The 17,065-nt window shown below is 50.0% G+C and overlaps 1 protein-coding gene and 1 long non-coding RNA gene across 6 annotated transcripts in view; one reads left to right on the top strand and one right to left on the bottom strand.

The window, feature by feature from the left end:
- Positions 1-255: 255 nt before the first annotated feature.
- Positions 256-17,065, bottom strand: part of KCND3 (potassium voltage-gated channel subfamily D member 3) — a 104,359-nt gene continuing 87,549 nt past the window's right edge. For 4 of the 5 annotated variants that reach the window (XM_086862305.1, XM_086862308.1, XM_086862306.1 and 1 more), the window contains exons 4-8: positions 16,375-16,476; positions 11,515-11,607; positions 8,979-9,035; positions 7,877-8,124; positions 256-5,599 (exon numbers count right to left, since the gene is read on the bottom strand). In XM_086862305.1, coding sequence (XP_086718431.1) covers positions 5,416-5,599; positions 7,877-8,124; positions 8,979-9,035; positions 11,515-11,607; positions 16,375-16,476 — 684 coding nt within the window. In that variant the 3' untranslated portion in view covers positions 256-5,415. The remainder of the gene's footprint in view (positions 5,600-7,876; positions 8,125-8,978; positions 9,036-11,514; positions 11,608-16,374; positions 16,477-17,065) is intronic. The other variant, XM_086862309.1, reaches the window with a different exon arrangement.
- LOC147649401 (uncharacterized) lies at positions 5,622-7,194 on the top strand. Its single transcript, XR_015279101.1, has 2 exons — positions 5,622-6,393; positions 6,887-7,194. It is a non-coding gene; the product is annotated as an uncharacterized LOC147649401 (long non-coding RNA).

The following is a 17,065-nucleotide window of genomic DNA, read 5'->3' as shown; positions in this document are numbered from 1 at the left end:
AGGCAGCAGGATTTTGTTTCCAAGATGAATTTTTGCAGTTCCTACCATGGGCAGAGAGGACACGGCAAGAGATGCACTGAAGTTTCTGCATTATTGCTGTCCTGGGACATCTCACTGATCTCATTAATGGGAAGAGATGCTTGGGGAAGAGTTAATTAGTATTTAAATGCAACTGGAGTGGCCTAGGTCAACACCCAAAGTTCTCCAAAAGAACCTCCCAGAAGGTTTTTAGAAGAAATTACAGCATCCTGTTGGTATTTGTGGCACATACTCTGTTTAATCCGGATTGGATACATCAGGTACAGCAGTGGCACAAGACTCAATACTGTAAATGATATACAAGTTTCAACATATGCACTACAATTCCAAAAGAAGACAACAGGAAACTTGGTTCTTCTAGAAAGTTGTTCTCAAATGAAGCTACCTGCAGTTGTGTCCAGTACATTTTGTATCTGTCCTCTGACATTTGTAAAGCAAAGCCCATTTAAAGTATGAAAATAGAAAATAATAAGGTTGAGAGCTTCTTAGAACAGATCTAAAGAAAACACCATTGCATTGGAATGCCATCCTGGCTTCTCAGGAACAGACCATCAGACCAGTTCAGAGCCTGGGGTGGTCCCAGTGGTGCTGGAGCAGCGCTGGGTGTGGGGGGACCCTGCCCCAGCTGAGCTCTGGGGTCGCTCTGGTTTAACCCAGAGGGGAGGGACACACGGACACACACAGGGACAGACCTGACTGCGAGCAGGACAGGGACCTTCACAGGCTCTTTTGTTCCACCTGGAGCGTTTCTGGCCCAGGTTCTCCCTGGACAGAAGCAGCAGCTCTGGCTCAGAATTCCCTGTGGCGTTTTGGGGTCACAGATTGAGCCCACTCAGTGCAGGAGGAGCTGCTCACTGCTCTGCAGGCTGTGGGATTGGCAGAGAGGTGGAGTGACTTCTTCCAGGTCACTCAGTGGTTGCTCAGGAAATCAGAATGATGCTGCTGATGCTCAGCTCCTGATCTTCACTGCCTTCCCTTTGCTCTTACAGTTTTAGAAAGAGAAAATCACCCTGGACAGTGTTTTTGGCAAATACAAAAAGCTTGGGCTCTAAACCCATGGGTCTACTGCAGTTGGCTCCAGGTGTTGGAGAAAAGGGTTCTAAAACAAAACATTGAGATAGACTGGATGGGTGAGTGATGTGGAAAAGGTGTTTTATTCACTTAGCTTTAAAAGCAGAATTAAGTTTGCAGTTCAAAGCTACTGATGTTCACCAGCTCTCCACGAGTGCTGACTTTGTAACTGCCTTAGTCCAACAAATTAAAACATTACAAAGTCCAAGGGATGTTGCAACACATAAATTAAACATAAATTTTAATTTCCTAAATTTTCTTTACAATACATGTAAGATGCAGCATGTTTGCAACCTCTTTACTTAAAGAAAGCAGAATCTTGAAGGAAATTTGCATTCTTCAGCTGGTATTAATCTGATTTTCATGCACACACCTTGAGCTGTCTACACTAGAATGACAAATGCTGGGTTGCAGTACAGTGTATTAGCAACAGGTTTAGGTTAAACAAGTGGCATTGGTTAAATTTGGTCTTTCTGGCCAATTAAAGAAAGATGTATTTTGAGTTATCCATGAGCTTTATTCCACACTAAAGCCATGTGTGTTACTTACGTTGTCATTTTAAGGAAAATGAAAGCAAAAGGTGGGTTTTGGAAAGAGTAGATGGAAATCAAAGCCTATGTGGAAAGGTATTTTTCATCATTTGCTGCCAGCTGGGAGTGAATCCTGTTAGCAGCTCAATGCCAGGTGAGAAGAGAGGAAATCTATTGATAGGATAGGCTGAAAATCAGTGAAAATATTTTTCCTTCAGAAGAAAAAGCTTTGGAAAGGAAATAAAACGCTTAGAAAAATTATATTTTTAATATTGCTTTAGGAAAATCTGAAAAAATAATGCCCTTCCACTTGCTTTCTGTACAAAGAATCCCTTTTTATCTCTTTCAAAGGAACTTTTCTAAAACTATAGAAAGTTACAAGGAATGAGAGGAGGGGATAGGCTTTGAACTGAAGTGCCAGCACAGCACTGATGTTCTGGGCTCGTGGGGCTGTTGAGAGCCTGTCCCTGTCCCTGTCCCTGCCCCTGTCCCTGCCCCTGTCCCTGCCCCTGGCAGAGGGCCCCAGCTGGAGCAGCCCCTGGAGCTGGGCCAGTGCTGGTTTTGTGTGGGCTCAGGGTGCTGGAAAGGCAGAGGAGCACTGGGAGCACTGGGGGCACGAGCCACATCCTTCAGGTGAAGTTCTGCCTCTGCTCTCGGTGCTGTTTGAGGATTCTGAAGTTTGGGGAAGCCGTTCTGCCCCGCTCAGGTCAGGGATGAGGGGCTGCAGGGCAGCTCCCTGCTCTGCTGGGTGTCCTCCAGCCCCTTCCCCATCCCCATGCCAGGGATGCTCTGCTGCTCCCTGCCAGCCCTGCCAGGATGGGTCCCTGTCCTGTCCCTGCAGGGATGGATCCCTGTCCCTCCAAGGATGGATCCCTGTCCCTCCAGGGATGGATCCCTGTCCCTGCAGGGATGGATATCTGTCCCTGCAGGGATGGATCCCTGTCCCTGCAGGGATGGATCCCTGTCCCTGCAGCTCCTAGGGGTGCACAGTGCTCTCCTGGGTGCACCCAGGTTTTCCACAACACAATTCCAGGTGCTTTCAGAAGCTTGGGTGACTTCAGAGGATAGAGGGGGCTAATGCCTCCATAAAAAATACTTTTAGCCCCTTTCCTCTGGGCTCAGACTTAATTCTGTGTGTTTTTGTCCCCTGAGAGCCTGTGCTGAGGAGCTGACAGCTTGGGGCAGCACCTGCCCAGCCCATGGCAGAGGCACAAACTGTGCTTCCCCAGCAAGGAAAACAATTCCTGTCTTGTGGAAGAGAACAGAGGCCATGGCAATCAGAGCCCAAGCAGCCAGACAGAAACTCCTGGAACTGGCCTTCCTCCTTCTTTTTAACCTCTAAAAATTGAATGTTATGCTCTCTTTCCCAAAAGGTTGGATTGACAGCAATTTGAAGCCCCAGTAGTGCTTTGGAGAGGGCTGCCACCATGGCTATTTACAGGTACAGAGATGTGAAGTGCCCTGTTCAGCACTCCACACTAAATCAGGAGTAAGAAAGGCAGCACCAAGAATCCATGTGGAATCCCTGACTCTTTGTAATTTTTATTCCTGTCCCCTGTCAGCAAGGGGGAATTTCACCCTCACTCTGTGCCAGTGGAGATGAGGTTGCAGGGGTGGCAAGGTGGGGAGAGCAAGGCCTCTGATCTAGAAGGGCAGGGGTGCTCAGGTGATGACAGTTAATGAAAATAAAGCAAAAATTAAATTGAAACATCGAGAAAAAAACCTCAGTAATGGTAAGATTAACTGCAGTATAACCTCCTACAGGAAGCAGCAAAAGGCAGAGCGTTTTAATCTTTTAAAACAGGACTAAACATAGCTTTGGGTAACATATTACAGCACTGGAATAAATGACTGGAAGCTGGTGCAGCTACAGGAGGCTCAGCCTGCTGGTCCTGGGATGTTGGAGGGTTCTAAGGAGGGTATTGATTAATGCATCACTCACAGCAGGAGTGCTGCCAAAGCAGGGTGCAGCTCGTATGTGTAATCAGCATTAATTAGCTATACATGTATGTGTCTGTAATTAGTTCTATGTGTGTGTATATGTGCATATAAATATTACATCAGGAGAGGTTATGATGGATGGTAAAATAAATCATCCCTTTGCTGAAGCAGCCTCAAACACTCTTAACTGTGATGGTAAAATCCCTGCTCAGGAGGGGAACGGGACCTTCCCCCGTTCCCTCGGGCAGGGCAGTGGCCTTGGCGAGGTTTGTGCATGGGATCAGCCAGACAGGGGAAGGTGGGGGATGTTCCTCACTCTGCCCTTGGTGGATCCCCCTGGAAAAGGGGGCTCCAGGAAGGCAGAGTGGCAGGAAGGAGTTCCCCTTGGCAGGGGAAAGAGCTGTGGTTCAGGTCCGTGGATTTCCCTGTGGTGAATCCTCCCTGGAGGGGTCCCAGGATGAGGTACCTGGCAGGACCACACAGTGTTCTTCAGTTTTTGGTTAGCTGTTAGTTCATGATTAGACTTTTCCCAAACTACCTGTAGCACTGTGAATAGAAAATGCTGTCTGTAGCACACGTTACAAATGTTTTCCATTTCCAGTCCTGCTCCCCCTTCTCAAGCGGATCCTGTGCTGGGCCTGGAGAACTGAAATTGCTGACCTGCTCTATCCCCAAAATCAACGCAGCCCAGAAGCCGTGGATGGGACAACTGGAGCCCTAAGACTGTGAAAAAGCCAAATAGCTCTCTGTCCATGCAAGATATTTGGCTCTGGGGTTAATTATCAAGTATAAATCCAGACAGTATTTGGCTACTATTTACAGTGGGTTATACGTCCAGTGCTAGCAAAGGAATTTCTATAGAGAAACCAAAAGGTAAAAAGCATGGGCATACATTACAAGGAACCTCTGTTGGACTCATGAACACTTGATGCAGTTGAGTTCAGTGCTTTCATTCTTTGCCATTTGTGTGTACAGTATTAAAAAAGAATCCTACCTTTTTTTTTTTTCCTTTTTAAAAATACAGAACTGCAGTCTAGTCACACTCTTACAAGTAAGTGATAACAAAAATAGAAAGCAGATACCCAGGTGGGACTAAAACTCTACTAAAGCCTGTCTTCTTTTTTTGTTGTTGTTGTTTTTGTTTTTCTCCACAAATATGTTTCCACAGACAATAATTAGCAGACAAACACACTGTTTGCAATTGCACTGTATTGACTTGAAAGGCGGATACAAAATATTCTAAATGGGGATGTTTCCAGGGTGGGAGGTGTGTGTGGGGTGTGTGCACAGGGGGTGCTGGCCCTGCCCTGGAGCTGCTCTCTGCACACTCTCACACACACAGCCATGCAGGGGACTGCTGTGACAGGTGGCTTCTTTTGTCTAAATCTCTTCCTATAAAAGAAAAAAAAACCAAAAAAAAACCCAAAACGAGTGAAATTTTGGTTGGTTTAAAGGTTCTGCTCCATGAAGGGAAAAAAACAAAAAACAAAAATTCACAAAATCCTTTTTTTTTGTTGTTTTTTTTTTTTCACCTTTTCAGTCATTTCCTCATGAATAAATATTATCCATTAAAAACCTTGAAAAAGGTGCTGCGATACACAGTGTTATATTCCGCTCGTTCCTCCGGCCGTGCTGGCTCACCCAGCGCTGCTGGCCCCGCGGGCCCGGCTGTCCCCGGCTGTCCCCGGCTGTCCCCGGCTGTCCCCGGCTGTCCCCGGCTGTCCCCGGCTGGCCGGGCCGTGTCCCCGCGTTGTCCCCACGTTGTCCCCGCGTTGTCCCCGCGCTGTCCCCGGCTGTCCCCGGCTGTCCCCGCGCTGTCCCGCTCCCCGGCCGCTCAGAGCGCCGACACCTTGACGATGCTCGGAGCGTTGGTGGCGGGGCTGCCCGGGCCGGGCCGGCTCTCGCCCTCGGGGGTGAGCGCCGGCGGCGTGGGGATGCTGATGATGGCCGTGGTGATCTGCGCGGATTTGCAGTTCGCTCGCAGCCCGTCGTCTGATTTCATGTTGAGGCTGGAACGACTAGAAAACAAATTTAGTGCTCGGCTCGTTTCTCGACGTGAGGCGGGAGAAGGGATGGGAACGGCTGTGGCTCTTAATCAGGATCTCATTCAGCTGAAATGATCAAAGGCTCCGTTTAAACGCCCCTCCCGTTCCTGCAAGGCACCGTTTACGTCTACACACATTACACCGAGCTTGGCAATGTTCCCCCGGCTCGGAGACAGCTTTTCACGGGGCAAATTGCTCTGTTTCCATTTCCTTCTTGCATAATTCTAATTTATTTAAAAGGACGTCTAAATACGCTGTCCTGTGTAGTGCTTCTTTTCAGAGCACAGGTAGCTCTTTCTGAGAATGTTTTCTTGCATTTCAAATACCTCTTTCATATTCACCGTCCCTTGATCTTTTCTATTTTATTTCTCTCTGCAGCAGTTTCAAGGATCTGACAGCTGGGAGCATTCTTATTAGATCTGCATCAATTGCATCCTATAATTAATTACGGAGGGAAAATGATAGGTTGATTTCTGTGCATCTGCACAGCTCCAGGAGCCTGCTATTACCAGCCCAACATGTTCATTTTCAACACAAGGCCCATCCTTTCAGAATGTGAAGCTGGCAGTGGGGAGGCTGTTGCTGTTGTTATCTCGGAGTGACTCACCACAGGACGGTTCCTGATCCTCAAACACCCAGCAACAGAACCAGCTCCCATGCCTCGGGCACAGCCTGAGAGTGGGGCAGCCCCAGGGCCTGGCTGCTCCTGCCAGTGGGAACCAGCACACCCAGCTGATTGAATTCCACACAAAAAAATATCTGAAAAGGTTGGGTTTTTTTCTGTCTCCATCCTTGCACGGTTTGGTAAGCAAGTGAAATAAGTGTTGACATTTAAAATATCACCAGCATCTGATTTAGCACCCAGAACAGTTGACATTCCCCTGAATTACTGCTTCAGGTGCTGGTTTAAATTATTGTCATATTGGAACTGAAATAGCTGGAGACTTGTTTTATGCTTATTCATTCATAACTCACGCTCTGAAGTGCCCTTCTGGCATGAAGTAATCACTTGCTGCCCTAAAGGCAGCTTTGTTTCTACATCCCTTTGATAGGAGTGGGGAGAAGAGGAATGGGACATTCAGAACCAGCCCTGCTGCACAAAAAACTTCATGGGCTGAGGGGGATTTAGCAAATAATTTACTATTTGCAGAAATTATATGGTGAATAAATGATTATTTTTCAGCAATTTATGTACAACATGAAATTTTAAACATTTTCTATTAAGGGACACTTCACCTGTGTTCTTTATGGCTTTTTTAGGTCACAGCTACTAAGACACCATTGTGAAATCCCTCTTATTTGCTTCCCAGTGATGCTTAGAGTGGCAATTTAGACTTCTGGACACTGAAAATCAGTGGAGTGTCCAGGGGGAACACGTCAGCTCTCCCACAGCTCTGGCCAGCAGACACTGCTGGCCCATTGGTTTTACCAACGTGCCCATTCCCAGGGGAGCCTGTTCTGTGTGCTACCATCCTCGGGGGGAAGCACCTTCTCCTCATATCCACCTTCTGATATCCACCTTCTGATATCCATCTGCTCCTGATATCCACCTGCTCCTGATATCCTGAGTCTGGCTTTAACCTGCTTCTTCCCAGTTCAGCCAGGAGCTGCTTCCCCTGGCTCCTCACTGGGAGGGACAAAGATTCTGCCACCATCCCCTGCCCCCAGCTGCAGAACAGCCCTGCCAGCCCTGCAGCTGGACACAGCTGGACACAGCTGGACACAGCCCTGCAGCCGGACACAGCTGGACACAGCCGGACACAGCTGGACACAGCTGGACACAGCCGGACACAGCCGGACACAGCTGGACACAGCTGGACACAGCCGGACACAGCTGGACTCAGCCGGACACAGCTGGACACAGCTGGACACAGCCCTGCAGCCGGACACAGCCGGACACAGCCGGACACAGCTGGACACAGCTGGACACAGCCGGACACAGCCGGACTCAGCCGGACACAGCTGGACACAGCTGGACACAGCTGGACTCAGCCGGACACAGCTGGATACAGCCCTGCAGCTGGACACAGCCGGACACAGCCGGACAGCCGGACACAGCCCTGCAGCTGGACACAGCTGGACACAGCTGGACACAGCCGGACACAGCCGGACACAGCCGGACACAGCTGGGCACAGCTGGACACAGCCCTGCAGCTGGACACAGCTGGACACAGCCGGACACAGCCGGACACAGCCGGACACAGCCCCAGCAGCCCTGGCAGCCCCGCTGAGCACGACCCCTGCCCGTACCTGGTGGTGAGGGAGGGCTGCTCGCTGCACTGGATGTGGATGGTGCTGAGCTCCTGCATGCTCCGCAGCCGCGTGGCCGGCACGCTGGAGTTGGGCAGGTGCGTGGTTTTCTTGCTGCGCCGGGAGCAGCAGGACGTGGCCAGCCCGGGGTGGCTGGAGAGCGAGGGGCTGCGGGATGAGGGGTAGTTCTGCATCGAGCTCTCCATGCAGTTCTGCTCGAACAGCTGCTCGTCGATGAACTCGTGGTTCTGGCAGGGAGAAGCAGAGCTGTCAGTGCCTGGGACAGCCCCGGAGCTCGCTGGGGGAGATGCTCTCTGTGCCCGGACAGGGCCGCACTGGGCAGGTCTCAAAAAGAAATTGCTCTGCCCTCGCTGCAGCCAGGGAAGATTTCGCTCTCCTGTGCCAGCAGGGAAACGAGAGGAGCTGCTGCACTGAGCAAAGGAGGGCCCCACTGCTGCCCTGCTCACACAGTCTGAGGTGGTCAATCTGCTGGGGTCAGATCCATAGGGCTTGAATTTCTGTTCATTTTTTTGTCTGGATTCCAGAATGGTCTCAGAAAGTCTGGAATGCCACATGGTTATTAAACCCAAAAGGAGTTCACTCTCCTTTTCCTTTGTGCCCGGGGACAGGATTGCATTTTATTTGGATGATCACCTGGCCATAGAACTTAGTGCTTGCTTTGGCTGCTGGGTTCATCCCTGCAGTGCATGAGCTGGGAGGAATAAACACGGCAGTGAAGAGGGGGAAGTGTTCAGGGGGAAGGAAATTCAGAAATCTGTAAAGAGCTTTTGTGCTAAGGAACAAGAAATCCTGAAAGAGAGAACTCATATGTGTGGCTGTGAACACCCAGGTAGAGTGAACAGACTTCATCTGGTCCCTGTCAGCTTCAGAAGAGATGGGAAACAAAAGCAACCATGCTGAAGGCAGCCACCAGATCACTGGAACAAGAAACAACTCTCACAGGGAACAAGAGCACTGGGAAGCCAAAGGGAGCCACGTGCACAAACACCCCAGGACAAGAGCAGAACGAGAAGTGAGCAAACACTGTCCAGACATGTCACAGAGAGCACAGAGAAAACAGATCGAATCGAAAAGGAAATACCTTGATGGTGGAAGTTCGTACAGATAACAGGGGATCATCCACAAGATAGGACAATCCCTACGGGACAACATGCCAACAGAAGATAAAAACACAATTCATTGTCCATTCCAGCATTCAGAAGTTTAGTCCCAGCACTGCATCTCTCGCCTCAGCATTCCAGCTCGAGTTTGAATGGGCAACAGAACCTCCCTCAGCCAGAATCCTTCTGACAATTCAGCTTTTGAGTGTTCCGTTCATGGAAGCACAACAAAACCCAGAACAACTTTATCACTTTGATCTTTTGAGAGCCAAAGGCAAAGGCAAAGAAGGTTTCAGCTGCTGATTCACAAATCCCAGATTGGGATTGTTTTGCTGTGGTGTCACCAATGGATTGTGGGGTTTGATCAAACCCCAAAGAAGGGCTTGGGTTGAAGGACTGGGTTCAAGGCACTCAGCACTTGGAGAAAACACAGCTTGTGAATGTCCAGACTCAATCTGGGAGCTGGAATGAGAGGGGAAAAAATCCTCCTTTTGTTTGAACCAACTCCATCTGCTGTGGGAATATGACAAAGTAATCTCTGTTGTGGCAGCTACAAGTGCTCCAGGGTCACTTTGTCATCTGACACAGCAGATCTGGGACCATTCACAGCCTCTCAGCTGGAAGTGCGTGCCAGTGACAACCCAGAGACCAGGCCAATAAATAATGGACTTTGAGAATCCTCTGCCTGCTTTCAGGAAAGGTGAATTGCCCATTGAAACAAGCTTGCAACCATGGTACATTCCTCATTCCATTCCTGCAACTTGCTCACAAAATGACTCTTCAGTGTTTAAAAATGCTTTTACTGTGATTTAAATTTTCTGTTGCACAGTGCTTGAACAGATTTCATGAAGTACAGATCTCCACACAAACCCATCGAACTTTCTGATAATTCCAGACCAGAATCCAAACCTGCTGCTTGATTTGGTGCTACACCATGGCAATAACTGGCTGAGAAACAGGAGGGAAAACCCCAGTGTGCAGATTCTCCTGCTGAGTTTTAACCAAAATTCAAGTATCACTGTTATTGCCACTGTTTGCTGAAAAAGAGGAACGTTTGGAACACTGTCAATTCCTGTGACTCTGTCTGAGCAGCTTTGTGAGCTGGAAGCCATCAGCCTTTGTTGGTGAGGTGGGCTGACACAGACAGGGCACCACACCACTGATTAGGGCACCATGGCCCAAATTAGGGCACACTTTGGCCAGTTCCTTCAGCTCATGAGTGATGGAGCATCTTGTGCAGCCCCAGAGATGTTCACCTGCCCAGGCACAGCTCAGAATTTCACTGAGCCTTTCTAAAGGAGCAGACCCTGCAGCTTTTGTTTGCTTCAGCCAGTTTGTTCACGTTTCCAAATGAAAGTGTTTTTGTGAAATGTGGGTCATGGTGCTGGAGGATTTAGGCAGAAAGTTTTAAACTGAAGAGTCAGGTTGTGAAATATCTGCTGGTAATGTAACATTGAAATAAAGGCAGCATGAGTTGTATAAAACAAATTCATTGATACAGGAAGAATCAGTTCACTGCCCTTGGCACAGGGACCTTTAGAGCTCATTAGGCTCAGGTCACTGTAATTAATTACTCAGCTTCTTCCAGTGTATCTCTGAGGCCTAAGTGGTGCTATTCCAGCACAAGCCAAACTATGGAAGTGAAGGTGATTTGTCTAAAAGAAACCCTTGCAAGTTAGAAATCAAAAGTACATTTGATGATGGATGCAGATAGAAAAATGCATGAATATTTCAAGTGTTAACCTCCCTTCATTCTCCCTAGAATGAATCATGGTCTAGATAATGTGTTTCTTTACTGCAGAACCTTTTATATAAACCTGGAAGCAAAACATATGTATCAAATAAATATCTGAAATGTTCCCAAAGACTTCTGCATACACAATCAGTCAGTAAAGCAAAGTGAAACTCTGGCTCCCAACACCTTGCAGGATGCAAACAGAAAAGTCATGCTGTACAAACTGGCTTTGAGATAAATCACCTGCCCTTGCAGCCAGACAGAGATGAGAAAAGATGTGTGCAACCTTTAAACCCTTGAACAGAGTTCATCCTCTCTGAGCCATCCCCAGGGCTAAAGGTTATTTTTCGCAGGCTGTGGTTTGGAGTCCCCAGCAGCATCTTCCTCCCAAGGCAGCAGAGCTGCCCCTTAGTGCTGCCCAGCACCAGGGATGGGGGAGAGATGTGTGACCCACAGCACGAGGGAAATGCACTTTGGGTCTCTTTCAGGAGCACTGAAGAAATGAAACATTCCATTCTAGGATCTGCCTAACCTCTCTCTGGAATCTGTGTGTGCTCAGATGAAGTACAGGTGTAGGGACTGAGGGGAGCAGCTAATCCCATCTTTATCCCTCTGCACAGGAATTATTCTTTTCACGACAATGAAGCAGAAGCACATTTAACCCACTGCAGACTGTTCTGGGGAGCCCAGGAGCAGCAGCAGCCCTGGCAGGGAGTGTTGGGGTCCCTGAGAGCCCCCGAGTGGAATCTCCCCCCGGCTGGGGAAGCTGTGCTGGTACTTACGGTTGTTTTTTCCAGGCAGTGCAGCAGATGGTGGTGTTGGCTCTCGATTAAGGAGGTGCCTTTAGTCATGTGCTGCTCCTCTTCGGTGGATCCCTGAATAGCCACAGAGAGAGAGAGGAGGGGAGCAAAACCCAAACCGGGTGTAAAAGCAGGAAAACAAACAGGACCAGCAGCACCGGCAGGAGCTGCCACAGGGGTAAACACAACAATTCCAGTGCTGCCGGCTCTCGGGTTTTTCTCCTGCCTCTTAGGAAGTTTCCTCAGGCTTTTCCTCAGTGATTTCACTTGTCCACCCCGGGGGGCTCGGGCTGGACTCAGACCCTGTGTGTTTCTGGGAGCTCTGGAGCTGGCAGGGCTGCTGGCTCACGGTGCCAAGCTCAGGAATCAGAGAGCAAAGAGGAAAAGACTTGGTGCTGCTGTGCTTTTCCAAAAGCCATTAAGACCGATTTTGCCGTGACCTTTGAAGGGCAGCAGATGTGCCCTGACCTGGAGCCTGTGCTGGAGGCCAGGCAAAGCTGTGCTGCTCCCCTGGCTCTGCCTGGGCTGGCCCTGGCGCTCCTGGGCACGGCTGGACAGGGCAGCAGGACAGCACGCTCCAGCCCCAGCCATGAGGGGATTCTCTCGCTGCTGCTTGGATTTCCAGTCTCTAAACTGCCTGTGACTCCACCACACGTTCATCTGTGGTGTCTCTGAGGATGAACGCTTTCAAACACCATGAGGTGCATTAAAGCAGCAGCTGGGTGGTGTCAGATGTTCCCAGTGCCTCAGAAGTAAGGGGTGTCCTCCCTTATGGCTAAATCTGGAGGTAAAAAATGGATGTGCATGGTTTGAACGCTGCTCAGGAGAGGAAATCTTGGCAGAACATCTTGCCAGGACATTGCTTGTTGCTCTCAAGAGGATCAAATTCAGCTGTGGTTAAAGCATTGCACCTAAACACGCCCCTGTGTGCCACTGCTCCCTGCAAGGGCTGCTCTGGATCCTGGCTGCTGCTGGGATCCTTTAGTGGAGGAATAACTCTGACAGGTGCCAAAACACAGCTGAAGTGGTACATTAAGGAAGCCGACTTCCTGAACACAGAATTAATAGATTCCTGTGGGAATGCATCTTAGGCAGGTTATGGATTTTTTGTTGCTGTTGTTTTGGAAGATGAACATTCCCAGATGTATTTTTAGAAGTGGCCTAAAAACAAAAATCAGTTCCATTTTTCTTATTAACAATCCTCCTGGTGAGGTAACACATCCAGCAGGTTCTGCTGGCTCCTGCTGGGAACACTGACTCCACTGGAGTCTGGGCTGGAATATTTCCCATGGAGCTCCTTGGAAGCCCTAAAGCAGAGATGATGCTGCACTAAAACACTGGGAAAAGAGAGAGCGAGAGCACATATTGCAAACAGTATCTTTTTATGAGGATTTGCCTGAGAGGAAATGGAAATGGGAGCTGAAAGCCAAGACAGAGCTTCCGCAGCTCTGGCAGGAGAGCCAAGGCAGTTGTGAGGAGTTGGCAGCACAGCCCAGCTCTGCCTCTGCCTCCCATCACACGCTGGGCTTGGCCCTGGGGGAAGGGCTCAGGGGACAGCAGTGACCAGGGATGACCTCAAGGGATGTCAGGGACTGGGACTTGGACCTTCTCTTCTTTGGGATTCTTTTCAGTCAGCTCAGTGTCTGCAGAAGCAAAGAGCAGGAACCCCCGAGGCCATCCCAGGTAGAAAGGAGGCACCAGATCTGCAGGAACTGCTGCCCTGGGCCAGGGCCAACATCCCAGGCACTCGGCATTTTGGGAGTGGTGCTGAGGAAAGGGATCCTACAGACGTAGGATGTGCATCAGTGGTTCCTGTGTTACTGCAGGCAAACAAAATCTGGGTCTTCAGCAGAAGGGTCTGGCTGCAGTGGAAGAGCTGGTGGGGGAAGGAGAGGCAGGGATGCCAGTTTTGCCAGGATCTGATGCCAGTTACCGTTCAGTTTGCTCTTGGAAGGCGTTCAGTGAATGCTGGTCGCTTTGGGGGAGGCTGCAGCACACTGAGGTGTCAGTTCTGAAATCTAAAATTCAGTTCTGAAATCCAAAATTCTTCCACTTTACCTGGATCGTGATGCTCCATCAGTGGGCCCTGCTGAGCTGCTCCAGGGGCTGGGCTGGCCCTGCCCAGTGCTTATCTGGGGCTTGTGAAAAAGCTCCAGAGCTCCTGGCCTCCCGTTCCTGGGATATTCACCTCCTGGCACTGCAGCTAAAAGGGAATTTCAGCTGTACAAGGAGATTAGTGCTAAGAGGATATGTAGGCTGCTGCCATGGGAAGAATCTCACCATCCCTTGAGCACTTTTGACATAAAGCCCACTAAAAAAATCTCTAAATGAGACAAAAACAGTCTGAGTACTTCGTGTCTAGATGGCAAATGCCACAAATCCACACGTTTGTGGAGCACGAGTCTGCTCTGTCACTGGAAGCTGATCTCCTTCCTGCTGCTGTCCTCGGATGAATCCTTTTCTTTGCCTTTCCCCCTGATGGGAGGCTCCAGGCTGGAGACCCTTGGAAGGCGGTGTCAGTGTGTCCATCCTGGTGCTGGTGGAAGCACACCTTCCAGAATCCTGAGCTCTCCTGCCTTTCCAGGCTGTAGGTTTGGCTGCAGAGCCCAGCCAGGGACGGCGTGGGGCTGTCACTGCTCGGTGACCAGTGCCACACGTCCTGCTGGCCTTGCCAGCCCATGGCACCGTGAGCCCCGAGCTGTGGGATCCCTGGGGATGGCAGAGAACATCTGCTGGTGATGGAGGAGCTGCAGCTGGAGCTGCTGCTGGGGCTGAGGCAGCTCTGTGGCAGCCTGGCCACGTGCAGCCCGTTCCTGTTCACACAGATCCTGGGCAAGGTGTCAAAACAGGCCTTGGACCTGAGCAGGGAAGCAGTTTGACACTAATTTCACTGACAAATATGCACAGTATGGAGATAATATTTTGGTGCCTATTACAGCAGCTACACGAGCCGTGTTCCTTTATGTTTTTACAGCTTAAGAAATTTGGCTGTCTGGACTTGCTGTCATTCACATTTTGTACTCTTTAGAAGAGTTTGCTGCTCGGCCATGAAATGAAAGCACATAAAATCTTGTCTTATGGAGTTAAGCTGGTCATGTTCACCTGTAGGGAAGAACTCTCTGCAGTTCTGTAATTATTTAGTGTCTCTGCTGGGGGAGGGAGAGACGTGTTGGGTTTTGATTCTAGCCCAAACCCTTCTGGGATTCTATGGTTTAGAGCTATAAGCCCACCAGGAAGGAAGTTACAGCCAGAAAACCTTGTGAAAATCTGCTGTAAGAGCTCCTATAGACCTAAATTTAGTTATTAATGGGTAAAAAAAAAACCCTCTAGAACCTCTTTAGAAACATTTCTGTTTTCCTTCCTGTGTCTACAGTAGCTTTGTAGCCAAAATGATCCTTTTCCCACTTATTTTTGGGCAAGTGCCAGAAAATGAACCCATTCAGCCAAATATTTCTCTCAGCCTCGTGCATTTTGGGCTTAAGCATTGGTGTGTCAGCTGCTCTTCCCTGAGTGCTCTTGGCAGGGAGCTCTGGCTGACAAGAGAAGTGAGGAGATCCTTGTTGGGATGACAGGCTGGAAGATCAAGAGCAAACTGAGTGATCCTGCTAAGCTCTCCTGGCAATTTTAAAGACCAGAAACCTAAAGTTGAGAAGGAGATTTAAAATTTGTAGTCAAATTTTTGCGTGTTTCTGGGTAATGAAATAGCAGAATCCCAGCAGAGCTGACTTCCCAGTCCTGAGCCTTTCCTGTGTGGGGATAAAGCTCTGGGGTAGGTGTGAGCACTCAAGGCCTCTCCTTGATACAGAAACTTCTCCAGAGCTGTTCAGCAGTGCCAGATGGTCCAAGGAACAGATTTCCTGAGCGAGGCTGCCACTGGCAGAGCAGGAGACAACGCTGGATGTGTAGTCAGAGGGATCCAACTTCTTTTGGGAGAACAGAACTGCTCTGGGCCCCTCAGCTTCCAAACCTGGACTTGGTGTTTCTGTGGAGCAGTTTAGAGACACTCCAGGTGTGAAGGGTCAGGTTTGTCTGTGCCAGGCTGCCCTGAGCACACCCCAGGTGCCAGAACCAGGTGCTGCACGGAGCTCACAGCCTGGGGAGCAGCTCTCAGCTCTCACAGGGGCTGCAAGGCTTTCTCAGCTTGATTTTACAGAGTCATTGAGGCTGGAAAAGCCCCCCCAGCTCCCTCAGCTGCTCCTCAGAGAACTTGTTCTCCAGAGTCTCCCCCAGCTCTGTTGTTCCTCCCTGGGCTCAAAAGCAGAGATGTGTCCCAGGGAGAGTGAAATTGAGGATCAGATCCCAAGTGATGCTGCACAAATCAGTTCTAGGGGGCTCTGGGGCTCAATCATTCTTCATCTCTCTCTCTTTGCTCTCCATGTGCACGAAAGGCTGATTTATTTGAAATGAAATCCATGAAATGTGCTAATACCTGCTCTGGTGGTGATCAGGGTTAATGCAATAACCTCGGCTCGTGTTTGCTGGTTCTGCTGAGCAACCTGAGCACTTCAAACTTTCCTCGTCCTGAGCAGCCAGAGGCCTCCGGAGGCCTTTAAAAACAAACCCACCCTCAGAGTGACTGAAACAGGGGCCAGGGAATATTTTCCTGTCCTGCTGGAGAGGATCAGATAGTCGATATTAGACTCCTAAAAGCTGACTGGGAGGCAGTGGGTATTTACAGTGTGGGCTGAGTAAATCAGCGCAGCTCCAGGGGCACGGCTCCAAGGGGCTGAGGAGCCCGGAGCCTCCAGGAGCAGCTGGGGGAGCTTTGCCCTGGATTCCAGCTGTGCCAGCACATCCCGGGGTGTGGGGCAGGGAGGGGAGGGGAGCGGGCCCAGCACTCACCGTCAGCTCCAGGGCCTCGTTGAGGAGCCCGTTGCGTTTGCTGTGCAGGTACGCGTTGGAGCTGCCGGTCTTGGCCACCCTGATCCGCGCCAGGCGCGCCTTCTGTGGGGACAGCAGCGTGTTAGGGACAGAGAGGGACACTGGGGACAGCAGCAGTGTTAGGGACAGAGAGGGACACTGGGGACAGCAGCAGTGTTAGGGACAGAGAGGGACACTGGGGACAGCAGCAGTGTTAGGGACAGAGAGGGACACTGGGGACAGCAGCGTGTTAGGGACAGAGAGTGACATTGGGGACAGCAGCGTGTTAGGGACAGAGAGTGAGAGACTGGGAACAGCAGCAGTGTTAGGGACAGAGAGGGACATTGGGGACAGCAGCAGTGTTAGGGACAGAGAGTGAGAGACTGGGAACAGCAGCAGTGTTAGGGACAGAGAGGGACACTGGGGACAGCAGCAGTGTTAGGGACAGAGAGAGAGAGATTTGGGACACTGGGGTTAGGGACACAGAGAGAGATTGGGGACAGCAGCGTGTTAGGGACAGAGAGACAGAGATTGGGGACACTGGGGTTAGGGGGACAGAGAATGGGATTGGGGACAATGGGGTTAGGGATAAGGGAACAGAGTAGGGGAAACAGAGTGGGGAGAACAGAACAGAGTTAGGGCTGAATAAACAGAGTGGGGAGAACAGAACAGA

Source organism: Cyanistes caeruleus, chromosome 24, assembly GCF_971803275.1.
Source record: "Cyanistes caeruleus chromosome 24, bCyaCae1.hap1.1, whole genome shotgun sequence".
Taxonomy (NCBI): domain Eukaryota; kingdom Metazoa; phylum Chordata; class Aves; order Passeriformes; family Paridae; genus Cyanistes; species Cyanistes caeruleus.
The sequence above is the reverse complement of the archived record's forward strand: the minus strand, read 5'-3'. Positions and strand labels throughout refer to the sequence as shown.